General features: G+C 35.0%; 2 protein-coding genes and 1 non-coding gene across 3 annotated transcripts; all 3 read right to left on the reverse strand.

Moving 5' to 3' along the window:
- Positions 1-77: 77 nt before the first annotated feature.
- On the reverse strand, positions 78-1,195 carry LOC109207890 (protein FAR1-RELATED SEQUENCE 3-like). Its single transcript, XM_019370891.1, has 2 exons — positions 760-1,195; positions 78-550 (listed from the first exon to the last, which is right to left on the reverse strand). The coding sequence occupies exons 1-2, from the start codon at positions 1,193-1,195 to the stop codon at positions 78-80; spliced, it is 909 nt and encodes a 302-aa protein (XP_019226436.1).
- A 3,353-nt stretch (positions 1,196-4,548) lies between these two features.
- LOC109207891 lies at positions 4,549-10,162 on the reverse strand. Its single transcript, XM_019370892.1, has 6 exons — positions 8,761-10,162; positions 8,037-8,126; positions 6,723-6,898; positions 5,976-6,526; positions 5,178-5,788; positions 4,549-4,992 (listed from the first exon to the last, which is right to left on the reverse strand). Exons 4-6 carry the CDS (start codon positions 6,454-6,456, stop codon positions 4,549-4,551), a joined length of 1,536 nt encoding a protein of 511 aa, XP_019226437.1. The 5' UTR covers positions 6,457-6,526; positions 6,723-6,898; positions 8,037-8,126; positions 8,761-10,162.
- Positions 10,163-17,386: 7,224 nt separating this feature from the next.
- TRNAL-UAG lies at positions 17,387-17,466 on the reverse strand. The gene has a single exon. It is a non-coding gene; the product is annotated as a tRNA-Leu (tRNA).
- Between the last annotated feature and the right edge of the window lie 345 nt (positions 17,467-17,811).

Below are 17,811 nucleotides of genomic sequence, written 5' to 3' on the forward strand. Positions count from 1 at the left end.
CCAAGGTATGTGAAGGTACCCTTAGACCTTCAATAACTTCTCTTTCGTCCAAGTTTCAAGAAGCGTCCTCATATACTCTAATAGGTCAAATATTGGCAGCTATATTTTGTTACAGCATTCAATGACTCTGCAATGTTTGATGTCATAGTCCAAGTTCTATTTACCGTTGCATGTACTCTTGACCATCTATGATAGCCAATATCATAGAGGTATGATTTAACACGAGGGTCTATCTCTTCAATCTTCGACATCCTTTCATTAAAATCATCCAGAGTGTATGCCCCTGCTGTAACAAAGTACAATTCATGTAATTGTAGATGACCCTTCTTGAATTTTGACCTTATATTTGTCCAAATATGCCACATACAAGAGTAGTGTGGCATGCCCGGATAGACAATTGATGTTGCCTTCATTATACTCTCATTTCTATCTGAAACAACACACATTGAAGGTCTTTCACCATATGCCTGCTTGAATTGCTCAAAGAACCACTTCCAAGATGCATCATTTTCAGAATCAACCACAGCATATGCCAAGGGCAATATTGTACCTACATTCAAAATTCATAAAATTTTAAATGGCAGATTTGCAGATGTATATAAAAATATGAATACACAACAACTACAATTTACCTTCAAATATAGATAAGTTATCTACATTTTATTTGTACTACCTACATAATAACTACAAACTTACTACAATGTATCCACATTTTATAAACTGCCTATAAAATAATTACTAAAATTTAACACTTTTTACTTGCTGCATCCATGGTGCTTGCAGTCAGCATAATCCCCCTGTAGGTTGACTTTAAGAATGTCCCATCAACAACTACTGCTGGCCTACAATGTTGCCAACCACTTATTGATGTAGAAAGAGCAACAAATGCGTACAAGAAGCATTCATCTGCTGTCTTCTTCAATTTAACATGAGAACCAGGGTAAGTCTCCTCAAGAATATAAAAATATTTGGGTAATTTGCTGTAGGAGTCAGCCGGATTCCCTCTCAAAAATTGTAAAGCCTTTTCTCTTGCTCTCCATGCTTGCATGTAGCTTAGGTTCACTCCGTGTTCTGCTAACATGTCAGTCTGTATGTCCTTTGGTGTGTACACAGTTTTTGGATCACAATACTTTGAAATGACCATGCTACCAACTACAGATGCAGTACATTTGCGCTGTATGAATGTTTCGCCCATTAAGGAGCATGTGTGTTGTCGGTTGAAACTCCTTATCTTGAACATTGCGGAATCATTAATTGATGTTGCCTTGAAGTGCCATTTACAGTTTTCACCAACACATACAAGCCAGTAGCTGTAAAAAAAACAACAAATTGTAATTGTAGGTGCAACAGAAGGATTGTTTTAAGGGAAAATAACATAAACTACAATTTAACTACAATTTATCTACAATATTAAAAACCACTTTTATTGAACAATTCACTGCTTAGAATTAGATTTTCTCTATACCTTTTATGACTAGATCTTTTAACTTTGAACTGAAACTTGTGCACCACAGAAAAGTGCTTCATTGCAGCAACTACAGTTTGCTTGTCCTGATACACTTGTCCTTCTTCAATATCGGTTTGCGTATACTCTTTTATTATTTCACTTTGATATTCCTCTATATCTGGAGAGGATGGCATATCAAGTAACTTTAGCGATCCAGATGAACCTGGATCAAAATAGAGATAAACAGTGTCACTATAAATTTGTAGAATCTTTGTAGATAAGTTGTGGATATCTAAAAAAAATTACAGTTATCTATTTTAAGATATCAGACATTGTAGTTACACTGTAGTTACATTGTTGCACTTTGTAGATTGCTCTCAAATCAATACTGTTTACTTCTTTCTTTATGAGAAATTGTAGTCACATTGTAGATATATGGAGTAAATTTGTAGATAATATCATAAAACTAAAATTCTAAGCATTTTTCGAACTACACAAACCTGCACTTGTGTTATCATTGGTGATTGCCAATTCCATATTGAAATCTCGTACACTTACACATAGCGGATATGAACCTAAGTTTTTATTCTCCTTTTTGGTCTCCATATACACACGAACCCCCATATCATTCCTAATCTCCATTTGCGGGACAATTGTCGTTCACGATGTATTTGATTTCTACAATTTTTTCAGCAGTATCAATTGATAGTTGTTCTGCAATTGTAGAGATCAGAGTACTGTAGCTTGCATTCTCATCTACCACAATGGCATCCACTTCAAAATCCCTAAATCTGCCATAGGTATCCCAATTGCCATTAAATTGTAGCATAATTGCGATTTTGGACATGATTTGTTGTCGATGTTGATATTTTTTTTTGATTTCTAGATTGAAAGAAGAAAAGATGAAGAAGAGATATATCTGATCGACAATTTGATAGAAGCAACAACGAATAACAGATTTTTTCAACTTTGAGTTGTTGAAACTCGAAAATTTTGAATTCTACAATTTTAATTCAAATCTTAGAAGTTGTTAGTAGTTGAATATTTTCGTAGTTTTTGTAGCTGTTAGTAGTTGAATATCTGTTCGTTCCTTTTTTTTTTCAGAATTTGAATTGTAGTTCTGGAGAAAAAAACGAAGATATGAAATCTCCTTTCCCTTTTTAAAGATTTAATTTAATGTAGAATCAATTATCACAAGAATCTCTCCTTAATTTTAGCGCGTTTTTAAGGAATATTCTGATCCATTAATGCCTGATTTTCGAATGGTATAATTTTTGTAGGTAAAATGTGGACTGGGCGGGTAATATACAAAATATACACATTTTTGGTAATAAACTTTCATATATGGTATAGGAAGGAAAAAATCCCTTTCTAATAAGTATTAGTATTTAGTAATAGGAATTACATTCTATGTCAGCCGGCCCAATCTCAGAACCAAAAATATCCCACATTTTAATACTTTACCCGACATAGCCCATTTTATAGATAATGCATACAAATAATATCATCAGTTAACCTAGCGTGGAGAAGAGAACTAGACAACCTCCTTTATTCATTTTTTCTTCTTTCTTCAACTTTCAGAGTGAAGTCAATCGAGAGGTCGCCGGTAAAGTTAACGATGTCATCGGAAAATAAATATGGCGGTGGAAAACATCCTTTATCCATTTTTTCCCTTCAATTTTCAAGGTAAAGAGGTCGACGACAAAGTCAGTGAAGTCATCGGAAAATGAATCTACGGTGGTCGACGATAATTTCAGACAATTTTCAAGTTATTGAGATGATGTTCCAGTTATATATCTTCTTTTATAAAACAATTTCATCTCATCTCTCTCCTCTTAATTTCAGATCTAACTTCCTCTGAAAAACTCTCTTTTGATATTTTGGTCTAGAAATGAGGTGTCATCTGTACATAAGATGTGNTCATTATCCCTCTGTATTTGTCTTGCACTGGTTTCTACGGGAAGCGTAAAGACATTGACTTCAAGACCATAAAGGCATACATTGAGAAACCAGTTACAGACCCTCTCAACATGCAGTAGTTGGTTGCGGAGATTCCTCAGCAAAAGGAAGGATCACTGTAAAAGACCTATTCTCTCTTTCTGATTGTTTAATTTTTTTTATAATCATTTGTTAAATAATTCAAATTTTGTGTCTTATGCAGCGATTGTGGTGTATTTGTGGCTGCTTTTGCGGAATATTTTAGCCTTGGAGATTTGTCAATCCCTTCAGAAGACCTTTTGGATATCGAACAACACCGTACACGCTATGGAGCTCTACTATGGGACTATGCTACAAAGAAGCAAGAAGATGGGTCAATCAGTGATAGTGAAGTTACAGGAAGGTTAGCAAGGAGGAAGGGTGCACCTGCTTTGAATGAGAAGACTAGAGTGCATAGAAAGAAGAAATAGTGTCCTGTTTTCCTAGTTTTCTTGATGCAAATTTGTAGTTGAAGGAGAATACACTACTTTATGAACAAAATTATTAAGTTTTTATTGCAGCATACAATATTGTTTTGTTATTTTATGTTTCATTATTAGTTATTTACTTCAATATAAATTGGCTTGTTTACAGCACCGTATCATCTTTATATTAAACATGAGTATTTTCATGAATATAGTTATTGTATATAAATGTTGAAGCTTTTTATCATAATTTTAAGATCTTTACCTCCAAGTTCTATGTAATATTTGTATATAACTGTCTGTTGAATATAAATTATACAACAAAAATGAAGAAATAAATACTCTAATTGTAGAAATGTGTTATCCACAATTAATCTGCAAATTGTATAGAAGATTTTACATAAACTACAATTTATCTACATTTAACCTACATTTTGACTACAATCTGGAAACAATTCACATGCAGTTACTTTTTATAGTCAATTGTATTGTACATAATTAGTACTAAAATATAATTACACTAATTCAAAAACTAATGTAGATGCCTGATAAGATACATAAAAGCATATTTAACACGCATGAACAAATTGTAGATGAATTCATAATGATCTTTAAAAACTTAAACGATTACACTACCAAAATCTGCTAACTTTAACCCACAAATAGTTAGTTTGAATAACCATTCTAACTACATGATATTCATTTCTTTTTGGGAGCATTCTTGCAAGATCTTTTGTTATGCCCTTCACCTCCACAATTTCCGCATGACACCTTGTACTTCTTAGACTTTATTTCATCATGTGTTTTATATCTTTCCTTTTGAGGTCTGCCTGGCTGCCTTTTATCTCCACTCGGTGGCTTTACTACCTCATCCAAAATATGTTGTGGCACATTCCATTTGCTTTCATCGGGAAGAGGATTTACTGGTATTTCATACGTACGCAGAAGGCTCTCCCTTGTGTAATATGGAGAGCAATAATTTTCGTATGTTTCATGCATGTGCCTTAATGCAGCCAAAGCATGCGCACATGGAAGTTCTTCAAGTTGGAATTGGCCACAGCTGCATATCTTATTTTCTAGACACACAATGTACCGCTTCACACCATCCAACACAGTATGTATATAATCTGTCGAAGCCCTCACCTACATTTTCAGAACAAACACGAAGAAAAAATAGTTACAATAATAAAAATATAATATCTGCAATATTTTTACATAAACTACAATTCGACTACATTTTGCCTACAATTTATCTACAATCTGGAGACACTGTGTATTAAAATATTTTTTTCCCTGCACCAAGACAGTGTATATTAAAGAGAGCATACCCTAAGTTTCTGAGATAATGTACTATTTTTCTCCAATTCTTTGTTGAATTTGTAACCAAGGTATGTGAAGATACCCTTAGCCTTCAATAACTTCTCTTTCGTCCAAGTTTCAAGAAGCGCCCTCATATACTCTAATAGGTCAAATATTGGCAGCTCTCTTGCATATTTTGTTACAGCATTCAATGACTCTGCAATGTTTGATGTCATAGTCCAAGTTCTATTTACCGTTGCATGTACTCTTGACCATCTATGATAGCCAATATCATAGAGGTATGATTTAACACGAGGGTCTATCTCTTCAATCTTCGACATCCTTTCATTAAAATCATCCAGAGTGTATGACCCTGCTATAGCAAAGTACAATTCATGTAATTGTAGATGACCCTTCTTGAATTTTGACCTTATATTTGTCCAAATACGCCACATACAAGAGTAGTGTGGCATGCCCGGATAAACAATTGATGTTGCCTTCATTATACTCTCATTTCTATCTGAAACAACACACATTGAAGGTCTTTCACCATATACCTGCTTGAATTGCTCAAAGAACCACTTCCAAGATGCATCATTTTCATAATCAACCACAGCATATGCCAAGAACAATATTGTACCTACATTCAAAATTCATAAAATTTTAACTGGCAGATTTGCAGATGTATATAACAATATGAATACAAATATAGATAAATTATCTACATTTTATTTGTACTACCTACAAAATAACTACAAACTTACTACAATGTATCCACATTTTATAAACTGCCTATAAAATAATTACTAAAATTTAACACTTTTTACCTGCTGCATCCATGGTGCTTGCAGTCAGCATAATTCCCCTGTAGGCTGACTTTAAGAATGTCCCATCAACAACTACTGCTGGCGTACAATGTTGCCAACCACTTATTGATGTAGAAAGAGCAACAAATGCGTACAAGAAGCATTCATCTGTTGTCTTTTTCAATTTAACATGAGAACCAGGATAAGTCTCCTCAAGAATATAAAAATATTTGGGTAATTTGCTGTAGGAGTCAGCCGGATTCCCTCTCAAAAATTGTAAAGCCTTTTCCTTTGCTCTCCATGCTTGCATGTAGCTTAGGTTCACTCCGTGTTCTGCTAACATGTCAGTCTGTATCTCCTTTGGTGTGTACACAGTTTTTGGATCACAATACTTTGGAATGACCATGCTACCAACTACAGATGCAGTACGTTTGCGCTGTATGAATGTTTCGTCCATTAAAGAGCATGTGTGTTGTCGGTTGAAACTCCTTATCTTGAACATTGCGGAATCATTAATTGATGTTGCCTTGAAGTGCCATTTACAGTTTTCACCAACACATACAAGCCAGTAGCTGTAAAAAAAAACAACAAATTATAATTGTAGGTGCAACAGAAGGATTGTTTTAAGGGAAAATAACATAAACTACAATTTAACTACATTTTAACTACAATTTATCTACAATATTAAAAACCACATTTTTTGAACAATTCACTGCTTAGAATTAGATTTTCTCTATATCTTCTATGACTAGATCTTTTAACTTTGACCTGGAACTTGTGCACCACAGAAAAGTGCTTCATTGCAGCAGCTACAGTTTGCTTGTCCTGATACACTTGTCCTTCTTCAATATCGGCTTGCATATATTCTTTTATTATTTCACTTTGATATTCCTCTATATCTGGAGAGGATGGCATATCAAGTAACTTTAACAATCCAGATGAACCTGCATCAAAATAGAGATAATTATAAATTTGTAAAATCTTTGTAGATAAGTTGTAGATATCTAAAAAAAATTACAGTTATCTATTTTAAGATGTCAGACATTGTAGTTACACTGTAGTTACATTGTTGCACTTTGTAGAATGCTCTCAAATCAATACTGTTTACTTCTTTCTTTATGAGAAATTGTAGTCACATTGTAGATATATGGAGTAAATTTGTAGATAATATCATAAAACTAAAATTCTAAGCATTTTTCGAACTACACAAACCTGTACTTGTGTTATCATTGGTAATTGCCAATTCCATATTGAAATCTCGTACACTTACACATAGCGGATATGAACCTAAGTTTTTATTCTCATTTTTGGTCTCCATATACACACGAACCCCCATATCATTCCTAATCTCCATTACGGGACAATTGTCGTTCATGATGTATTTGATTTCTTCAATTTTTTCAGCAATATCAATTGATAGTTGTTCTGCAATTGTAGAGATCAGAGTACTGTAGCTTGCATTCCCATCTACCACAATGGCATCCACTTCAAAATCCCTAAATCTGTCATAGGTATCCCAATTGCCATTAAATTGTAGTATAATTGCGATTTCGGACATGATTTGTTGTCGATGTTGATGTTTTTTTTTTTTTGATTTTTAGATTGAAAGAAGAAACGATGAAGAAGAGATATATCTGATCGACAAGTTGATAGAAGCAACAACGAAGAACAGATTTTTTCAACTTTGAGTTGTTGAAACTCGAAAATTTTGAATTCTACAATTTGAATTCAAATCTTAGAAGCTGTTAGTAGTTGAATATTTTCGTAGTTTTTGTAGCTGTTAGTAGTTGAATATCTGTTCGTTCCTTTTTTTTTCAGAATTTGAATTGTTGTTCTGGAGAAAAAAATGTAGATATGAAATCTCCTTTCCCTTTTTAAAGATTTAATTTAATAAAGAATCAATTATCACCAAGAATCTCTTCTTAATTTTAGCGCGTTTTTAAGTAATATTCTGATCCATTAATGCCTGATTTTCGAATGGTACAATTTTTGTAGGTAAAATGTGGACTGGGCGGGTAATATACAAAATATGCACATTTTTGATAATAAACTTTCATATATGGTATAGGAAGGAAAAAATACCTTAAATAAATTACAGGCCTAAGTTCGAACCACCACGTAGCTTAACATACAGTATGTTAACAAAAGGAATTTCTATATCGTTCAGCAAACCTACACAGATTAGTCTGATATTAAACTTACAGTAATGATTAATTGCATCAAAGGTCACATTTTAAACTTATGATAACAAACATCGTTAATAAAAAAATTCTACGAGAACAGAAAAAAAAACTCATTGATCCCACCTAGTTGACATCTACATAATCATGATTTTCTCACTTCAAGTCCTTTCTAACTTTCACATTTAAAACCAAATTTAAATCCATTTTTCCGTGCTCATACACTGACTATCGCGACAATGATCAAACACGAATCTTCTTTACCACATGCATGACTATCCATTCTAATGCTTTCATATCTAAATATAGAATAATCCCAGAAAAATTCCAAAGCATGCTCCATTACTTCCCTGTATAAATCACTTCAATCTAGCAACTTAACTTCACATTAATAATAGACTATGAGACAGTTGTCAACATTCTGAGACTAAATTTAAGCATTTCTGATCAGAATCAATACATATGGCATATGGCAGAGATTTAAACAAGATGAAAAGGTTTCAAACACAACTGATGCATAGACATGCTGAAGAAACATACAAAATCAACTCATTTTTGGGCAGGAAAAATTAATAGTCTATTCATATAAACCAAACAAAGCTCATACATAGACTTATGGTGTGTACCTATTTGCATGAAAATCGTGAAGCCTTGACCAAACAAAGGTTTGGAGATGTTTAAGGAGAAGTTCAGCTAAGCAGATCCAATAAGTCAGCCACAAGCAGGTTCCTTAACAGCTTGATTCAGTTTTGAAAGTTCAGGAATTAAGCAGCAAATCAACAAGAATTGAACCAGAACAGTCCTTGAAGAAAACCAGAAACACAGTAGAAGAATACTGCTTTTGAAACAACCACAACTTTTTTGGAAAATTCAATCTCTTTTATCCAAAAATGTTTTTTTAGCTCTTCTTTTAGGTGAGTGTGTTTTAATGAAGAATGCCAAGATAAAAATTGCCTAAAAAAGAGAATGTAAATGAGTTTTTATGCATAAAAATGAAGGGTGCCTTACGAGAGAGCGAGAGAGGGTGTGAGAATATTCTGCCAGCTTCCTAAAAATTAGAGAATTAGCATCTTTTGCAACTGAAATGGACAACTGTCATTTTCAGATATTTTTTCTTATTTTTCAAACCTTTAGCTTCTGAAAATTCACCCTTTTTAACCCTAATTTCAGTTGTCTTATTACATTTTGACCCCTTCTAGAGGCTTCCTATCAAATAACAGAAAGATTCTCTAATTTTCATATTCTTTTGACCCCTTGAAACTTTTATTAATTACAAATGAACCCCTTCAAAAGAGCAAACATACTCAAACAGACTCAATCAATAACCTGCTTCAATTCCCAATCGAATCTGGACCAATTAATCTAAATTTACGCAATTATACTAATTATCTTGTAGTTGAACTACTAAATCACGCAATTAATTATTTACCCTAAACATATAACTAAATAATTAACAAACTATGAATGCAAAGGCTGCAATTAATTAAGAACTACACCATTCTGGTTAAAATTAAATCAAAGAAACGGAAATACTCTCAATTAAATGCCATAATGACTACAAACTGCTTTTTAACCAACGACAAAAAAAAATGAAAACGTGATAGAGTGAGGCAAGGGTATACCTATTGAAAGAAAGACAAAGCCATTGAAACGATTTTCGATAAGATTTGGCCGGTCAGTGACTGTTTGACGAAGCTCCGGTGAGTTTCGGAATGAACCAAAACTAACATGTTGCTCGTGTTAAGAGTGAGCCAAAACGAATTACAGATTAAGAAAGAGACAAACTTAGGGTTTTCTGCTTTTTTTTTAGATTTGAAAATTGGACAAATATACAATGATTTGAAGGGAATGACTAGGAGATTTAAGGAGAGGGGGAGGTGAAGATTATCTGGTGAAGGTTTGAAGGTGTTTAAAGGTGGGCCACTAGCGGAGGATTCTTGGGCGGCTAGGGTTTGAGTGGGAGATGGGAGAGAGACAAGGGAGATGAAAGAATGAGGTCTGGTCTCTAGGGTTTGGGGGAGGTTTTTTAGACAGTTTTAAGGGAAGGGGTAAGGAGTTCCGGTCCGTTGGATCGGTAGGCAATCAACGGTTGGAATCAAATGAGAGTAAAACGAGGTCGTTTTGGGTGCTTGAAGACTGGACCGAGTAGGGTAATTGGACTGGGGCGGATTTGTAGAGCGATTAGACCACTGAACTTACTCTGGCCCAATTCTAAATAGAACCAAACCAAACTCTTCCTTTCCCTTCTTTCAATTTCAAAAATAACCCTTTTATTGAGCACTCCTAATTCCCACTATTTTGCAAAATTAACCTAATAATTTATTTTCTAACAATTAACTAATTTATTCAACTAACAAATGCATGTAAAATTATTGATGTATTTTTGTTATGATTTTTACGTATTAATTCTACAATTAATAAGTAATTAATGATATGGAATGAAGATTTGAGAATTTTTATGGTTTTTTTTATTTATAATTTTAAGATATTAAATATGCAAAAAAATACAACTAAATGCAAACAAAAAATTACAAAGAAATTCCTAAACATTCTATAAAAATAAAAAATAATTAGAAAATTTTTATTTTTGTTGGATTTTGTAGGAGTATTTTCGTATGGCAAAAATACGTGCTCACAAACTCTGCCTGCCTAAGAGAGAAACTTAGTTGTCTAGCTTGTAGTTCTTCCCAATATTCTTTCAATTAATGGTTGACATTGGCTTATTGAAAGTATTTTTGTACTAAGTGGCACTCCCAAGTATTTAAATGGCATTTCCCCTTTAGTAAAACCAAGTATCTCCAGTATATTCCTCTGTGCTTGTTCTCTCACCCCTCCAAAATAGATAGAACTCTTCTCCTTGTTTGCTACCAGACCTGAAACCTGGGAGAATTCTTGAAAATAATTGTAAAGCATTTGCACAGATATTAAGTCACCCCTACAAAAGAGTAGTAAATCATCTGCAAAACCTAGCTGAATCGGCTTCATTTTGTGCATCGTGGGTGGTAGTTAAAGTCAGGTTGCTCATCCAATCTTTTAACCATCATGCAGAAGTAATCCATAGCCAGTACAAACAGGAATGGGGACATAGGGTCCCCTTGCCTCAATCCTCTTCTAGCTGCAAAGGGTTCCGTAGGCCAACCATCGATGCCAATTGAATAAGACACTGACTGCAAGAATCCATAACCCACCGTATGAACTTGTTAGGGAAATTCATATGTATTAATACCTGTTCAACAAAAGCCCACTCCAGTGAATCATATGTTTTTTGCATATCCACTTGCATCATACATCTTGAGGATATCTCTGTCCTCCATATCCTTTAACCAGTTCATGACTTAGAATTATATTGTCACTTATCACTCTTCCAGGAACAAATGCTGATCGGCTATTAATGAGATTATCCATCACACTCTTCAATCTGATAGTTAGTATCTTAGAATTTTTTTTATACAGCACCGAGCAACAAGAAATAGGCCTAAATTCCTTCACTGAAGAAGGATTCTTCACTTTAGGAATTAAGGTCACTAAACTACAATTAATTGGCTTATACAAGGCAGAGGTCTCAAAAAAATGCAATACAGCAGCAGTAATATCTTCTCCCGTCACTGACCAAGCTTTCTTGAAGAATAGAGCATTGAAGCCATCACTTCCTGGCGCTTGCATATCTTCTATATCCTGTAGAGCTAGGTAAACTTCTTCTTGTGTCACTTATTCAATCAAGGATAGCTGTTGGCTTCTGGATAATATTTTTCCATTTCTACATATCTCTGGACTAATAGTATGTAGTTGTGATGTAGCTGTCCCAAGTAATCTTTTGTGGAATCTTTGGATCTCCTCTTTAATTTCAGCTTCAGTCTGAGTTCAATGACCAGAAAGAGTTCATCAGTTTCTTAATCTGATTACGGGCAACTCTATTTTTAACATTCGCAAAAAAGTAAACTGTATTTGAGTCTCCTAATTGCAGCCATTGTATTCTTGACTTCTGTTTATAAATACTTTCTTCTACCAATAACCACTTCTCCAGTTCCTTTTCCAGAGTTCTTTCATTTTCAAACAATGTTGCATCATGTCTATAGTATCTCATTTGTTCCTGTAAAATATTTTCTTTTTATGTTATAGATAGATTTTTTTTATTTCAACAAATGAGTATTTTATTTTCAAGATATAAAAAAGTTTTTTTTTCATTTTAATAAAAAAATACTTTCTTTTCATGATTTAGAAGAACTATTTACATTCATTTCAACAAAATGAGTATTTTCTTTTCATGTTGTAGAAAAAATTATTTCTTTCATTTGAACAAAAAAAGTATTTTCTTTTCATGATGCAGAAAAAAATATTTTTTTCATTTCAACAAAATAAGTATTTTCTTTTCATGATGTATAAAAAGTATTTTCTTCTAGTTCAATAAAATAATTACTTTATTTCATGTTCTATAAAGAGTACTTTCTTTTTCAACAAAAAAAGTGTATTTTCTTTAAAGCTATGGAGCATAAATTTCAACGCTGTTTTGCTTAAAAAAGTAAAGCAGCACTGTGACGACCCAAAGGGTCATCACCTATATTCTTATCCATTTCGTGCTTCCGAGGCCTTGAAAACCTCATTTTTGGTCGCCTCGATTTGCGTGTTCAGTCCGGACGCGTAGACGGAAAGCTTAAATATGAAATTCTGTGAAAAATGCTAAATTTTGATGTTAAAATGAATAAATTTGACTTCGGTCAATATTTTGGGTAAACGGACCCGGACCCGTGATTTGACGGTCCCGGAGGGTCCGTAGGAAAATATGGGATTTGGGCGTATGTCCGGAATCGAATTCCAAGGTCCCAAGCCCGAGAAATGAATTTTTGAGTAAAATTATTTTTCTGAAATTGTTAAGGAAAAATTGTAATGAAAATCGATTAGAACGTGTTGGTATCGGGCCCGTATTTTGGTTCCGGCGCCCGGTACAGGTCTTATATGTAATTTAAGATATTTCTGTAAAGTTTGGTTGAAATTGGACGTCGTTTGACGTGTTTCGGGCTATAAGTTCTAAGTTTGAAAGTTAATGAAGTTTGAGGAAAAACTTATGATTTTGAGGTTTGATTCGTTATTTTTGATGTTATTTTGGCAATTTGATCGCACGGTTAAGTTCGTAGAATGTTGTTGAGTTAGTTCACGTGATTGGTTAGGAGCCCCGAGGGCTCGGGTGTGATTCGGATGTGTTTCGGGATAGTTTTAGCCTAAAAAATGTTGCAGAAATGACTGCTGTTGGCTGTCCAGTGCTTTCCTCTATGCGATCGCATAAGAGGGGCCGCGATCGCATAGAGCAAACTTCAGGGGTTCACAAATCCTTCTATGCGATCGCATTCTCCTCTCCGCGATCGCGATGTATAAAGCCAACTTTCATTATTTTCCTTCTATGCGATCGCGTGTTATTGTCCGCGGTCGCAGTGCTCAGAAACTCTACTCTATGCGATCGCAACCTTATGTACGCGATCGCAGTGCACAACAGGACTTACCCTATGCGATCGCAATCTCCTTCCCGCGATCACGATGAACAAATTCTTCCAGTTATTTCAATTCTTCAAAATAGAATGCAAACGGGATTTTCATAACACTTCTCAAACTCTTTCTTCTCCAAGGTCCTTAGGCGTCCATTGAAGCATCCTTTCACCATTAACTCTTGGGTTAGTAATTTTTAACTCGTTTTCTTCATTTTCCATCAACATCTATTGAATTCCTAGGCCTAGAACATGTAATTTAGGGTAGAAATTGGGGGAAATGGGTAGAGTTAGGGATTTTTACTTTTTCTTGATTTAGACCTCGTTTTGGGGTCGAATTTGGAAACAAATTATATATTCGGGCCCGTGGGGGAATGGGTGATATGAATTTGGTCCGTACCTCGTATGTTGACCAAGCGGGCCCGGGGTCGATTTTTGGAATTTGGGAAGAATGATGGAAAAGCTATAATTAGGCATTGGGTTTGATTTGTTTAGCCTATATTGATGTTATGAAGTCATTATTGTATAGATTTGATTGATTTGGAGCCGAATTCGAGAGGGAAAGCGGTTGTTGTGGATTGACTTGGCCGTGGAAGTTTGAGGTAAGTGTTTGATCTAACCTTAGCTTGAGGGAATAGGTGTTGAGTCTTATTTGCTTGCTAAATGTCGAGTGCGATGTATAGGCATGGTGACGAGTATCTATACATTGGTGTCTAGCATGACCGTGAGTCTTTATATTGCGAATATTTGATTTTGTTGTATCTCCCATGCTTAATTGATGACTTCTATATGATATAAAGAGCATGTGAAAGAAATTGGGATCTATGAACTTCGAGGAGCATTGGCTCGAGTTGTGAAGTGAATTGTGGAGTAAAAGTGAGAAAAAGAAGAGATCATTATGTTGCCCCTTTGCCGGGCTATTGTTGAGTTGTGGTTCCCTTGCTTTGTGTTCTTAATTGATACGGATGTTTAGGTTGATGATTCTTTGTGTTGGGTAAGTATTATGGTTATAGCAGAGGTGGTTAGGTGTTGTAACAAGTTTGGTTATAGTTGAGGTAGTTAGGTGTTGTAACATGTTTGGTTATAGTTGAGGTAGTTAGGTGTTGTAACATGTTTGGTTATAGTTGAGGTAGTTAGGTTTTGTAACAAGTTTGGTTATAGCTGTTTCTCCCTAGTCGGGACGTAATTACCTATGCTGTCGAATTCATTGTCGGGATAGTGTAGACCTTATTGATTCCTTGTCAGGACTCTTGTTATGGTTGTTGTTAATATTATATGTGGATCGGGTTACACGCCGTAACAATGATATTTGTGGATCGGGTTGCGCGCCGCAACAATGCTAAATGATATGGATCGGGTTGCACGCCGCAACAATGCTAAATGATATGGATCGGGTTGCATGCCGCAACAATACTATATGTGGGTCGGGTTGCACGCCGCAACAATACTATATGTGGGTCGGGTTGCACGCCGCAACAATATTATATGTGGATCGGGTTGCACGCCGCAACAATGCCAAATGATATGGATCGGGTTGCACGCCGCAACAATACTATATGTGGGTCGGGTTGCACGCCGCAACAATACTATATGTGGGTCGGGTTGCACGCCGCAACAATATTATATGTGGATCGGGTTGCACGCCGCAACAATGATATTTGTGGATCGGGTTGCACGCCACAACAATGCTAAATGATATGGATCGGGTTGCACGCAGCAACAGTGTTGTTATATATTGGGATCGGGTTGCGCGCCGCAACAATTATTGATATAAGTATGTTTATTTTGGATATTAGTTTCTTTTGTTCGCTGTAAATTCTAAGCTGCCCTTAGAGCGTTACTCTGGATTTACTGTTAATATTGGTATACCCCCGCAGCATGTTTCCCCCTCCCATCTTTACTTGTTTATTCCTGCTTTACCTTCCGATGTATATTATATAACTGCACAGGTTTAATTAGTAGTCCGGTCCTAGCCTCGTCACTACTTCGCCGAGGTTAGGCTGGGCACTTACCAGCACATGGGGTCGGTTGTGCTGATACTACACTCTGTGCTCTTTTGCACAGATCCAGGTATTGGACATCATCAGTAGTTGGAGGGCTTCCTTCAGTCCACTCGGAGACCCAAGGTAGACCTGCAGGCATTCGCGGGCCCTGGCGTTTCCCTCTATTTTCGTTCACTGTTTCATTCTCTTTTGTTCAGAAACAGTTTATTGTATTTTTCTTCAGACCTTGTATGTAGTAAATCTTGGATAGTCTGTGACACTGTGACACCAGTTCTTGGGTAGAGGCATATGTTGTATTTCCGCATTTTTATTCAATTTCTTTAATTTAAGACTTCCGCTTAATTATTAAATTCCATCGTTTGCATGCGATTGCTGATATTTGTTAAAAGAGGATGTGTTAATGAAAAAGGTAATTAAGGTTTGGCTTGCCTAGCTCTTAAGCGCCATCACGACTCCCGAGGGTGGGAATTTCGGGTCGTGACAAGCACATTAGTTCCTTTGGGTTTGTATGAATTTGTAGAAGAATAATTAAATTATTGAAGAAAATAGAATCCTGAAAACGTTGGGTATTTGGGGGGGGGGGGGGGGGTTAGGAGGAGGAGAAGGAGGAGGGAGAGCAAGGAAACATGGGGACTTGGGGGAAGGGGGTGAGGAAAGTAGCATAAAAAATATTTTCTGCTCTCTAACCAAACACTAGAAAATATTTTCCACTCACCAACCAAACAAGGGAAAATAAGTGATAAAACCACTCATTTTCCATGAAAACATTTTCTAGGAAAACATTTTCCATGAAAAACAATTTCCTTCCTACCAAACATACCCTATAGGTTTAAATGTCATCATTATTGTTGCTCTCACTAGTCACCACTCATAACTACTAACGGTATATGCCAAGGATTATTTAATTATTTTGCAATTAAATTATTCATCATCCTTTCTTACATTTCGTTTATTAAGCTAGAAGGATGATATTCTAACAGATTTTACAGATGTATAATTTTTTTTCAAAGGAGAATGTAGAAGCTGGTGGTTGTTGCATAAAGAGGAGTAGTGTATCTTTTAACAGTGATCACCTTTTATCGAACTAAACTTTCCTGAAAGGAACTTCCCATTGAATGAATATTGACTACTAACATAATCTAATAATCCAATGGTTTTGATTTCTTTTTAATTAACTAATTGTCGTCTGTCATTACTCATCAGCCATGAAAAACCTACTCTAGCTTCTTACTTTGCTTTCTCAAAAGCAACTCATAGAAAAGGCACTTTACTTAAAGTAAGAAATGAGGATAGGAAAAACTCAAGTATTTGGCTTCTTAAAGCTAGACTATTTCCGCTCCAATTGATAAAATCTAGGCGGTGTTTTGTATAAACCCAAGGAACAAAAATAGGGAAAGAACTAGCCGTGCTTCCATCTCTCATTTTGCTTCCTACTTCCATTAAGGAATTGATGTAGCAAGGTAAAAGAAGGGTTATTACATCTTTGATGGGAACCTCTCAGTTAATTTGAAGGCAAATTTAACCCTATTGTACCTTAAAGTTCTCTCATATAAGAGATAAATAACCTAACATAACCTTTAATTTTTACTATTTAATAGGTTTGAGAATACAGCTTTCCTTTCTTGAAAATAAATACATATATGCACTGAAAGGTTTTTGGGTGTAAAACTTGGGAGAAGAAAAGAATGAAAATTGTGCAAAAGCATAATCTGTGTCCACGTCTTGAGAAGTACTGCCAAGATATAAAGAAAAAGAAAAGACCAAACACAAAATGACAGCTGTGGGATTTGAACCCACGCCCTTTCGGACCAGAGCCTAAATCTGGCGCCTTAGACCACTCGGCCAAACTGTCGTATGATTAAGTTTTGCAAGAGTATATTATATATAATTAGTTAATCACCAGTTGTCAGATAAGTCATTGCAAAGCATGTGCTTTAGTTTATAAAAGTAAAATTTCACATAAGAATAACTGGGTTCACTGCTTTTCAATTTTATCGTCCATATTTCAATTTATAACCAACTAGTCTAAAAATAATAGGCTAATATTCAACATTCAACTCTAATAGATTTTCGAAATTACTATTTAATTTAAAAAAAGATTGCTCAAGCTTTTAAGTTAATTTTTGAATCAGTAACTGTGACTCAAATATTAGTTCAACAAATTAAATTCATTTGTGTAGTGAAAATTAGATTTTTA

The sequence above is a fragment of the Nicotiana attenuata genome, unplaced genomic scaffold (genome assembly GCF_001879085.1).
Source record: "Nicotiana attenuata strain UT unplaced genomic scaffold, NIATTr2, whole genome shotgun sequence".
Classification (NCBI taxonomy): domain Eukaryota; kingdom Viridiplantae; phylum Streptophyta; class Magnoliopsida; order Solanales; family Solanaceae; genus Nicotiana; species Nicotiana attenuata.

What these genes read in the sequence shown, in the direction of transcription:
- LOC109207890 (XM_019370891.1), bottom strand. Translation starts at nt 1,195, where the DNA reads ATGGGCGAAACATTCATACAGCGCAAATGTACTGCATCTGTAGTTGGT. An exon ending in AAGCACCATGGATGCAGCAA is followed by an intron (nt 551 to 759) that starts GTAAAAAGTGTT and finishes TTTTGAATGTAG; the next exon opens with GTACAATATTGCCCTTGGCA.
- LOC109207891 (XM_019370892.1), bottom strand. Translation starts at nt 6,456, where the DNA reads ATGTTCAAGATAAGGAGTTTCAACCGACAACACACATGCTCTTTAATG. An exon ending in AAGCACCATGGATGCAGCAG is followed by an intron (nt 5,789 to 5,975) that starts GTAAAAAGTGTT and finishes TTTTGAATGTAG; the next exon opens with GTACAATATTGTTCTTGGCA. An exon ending in CATTATCTCAGAAACTTAGG is followed by an intron (nt 4,993 to 5,177) that starts GTATGCTCTCTT and finishes CTGAAAATGTAG; the next exon opens with GTGAGGGCTTCGACAGATTA.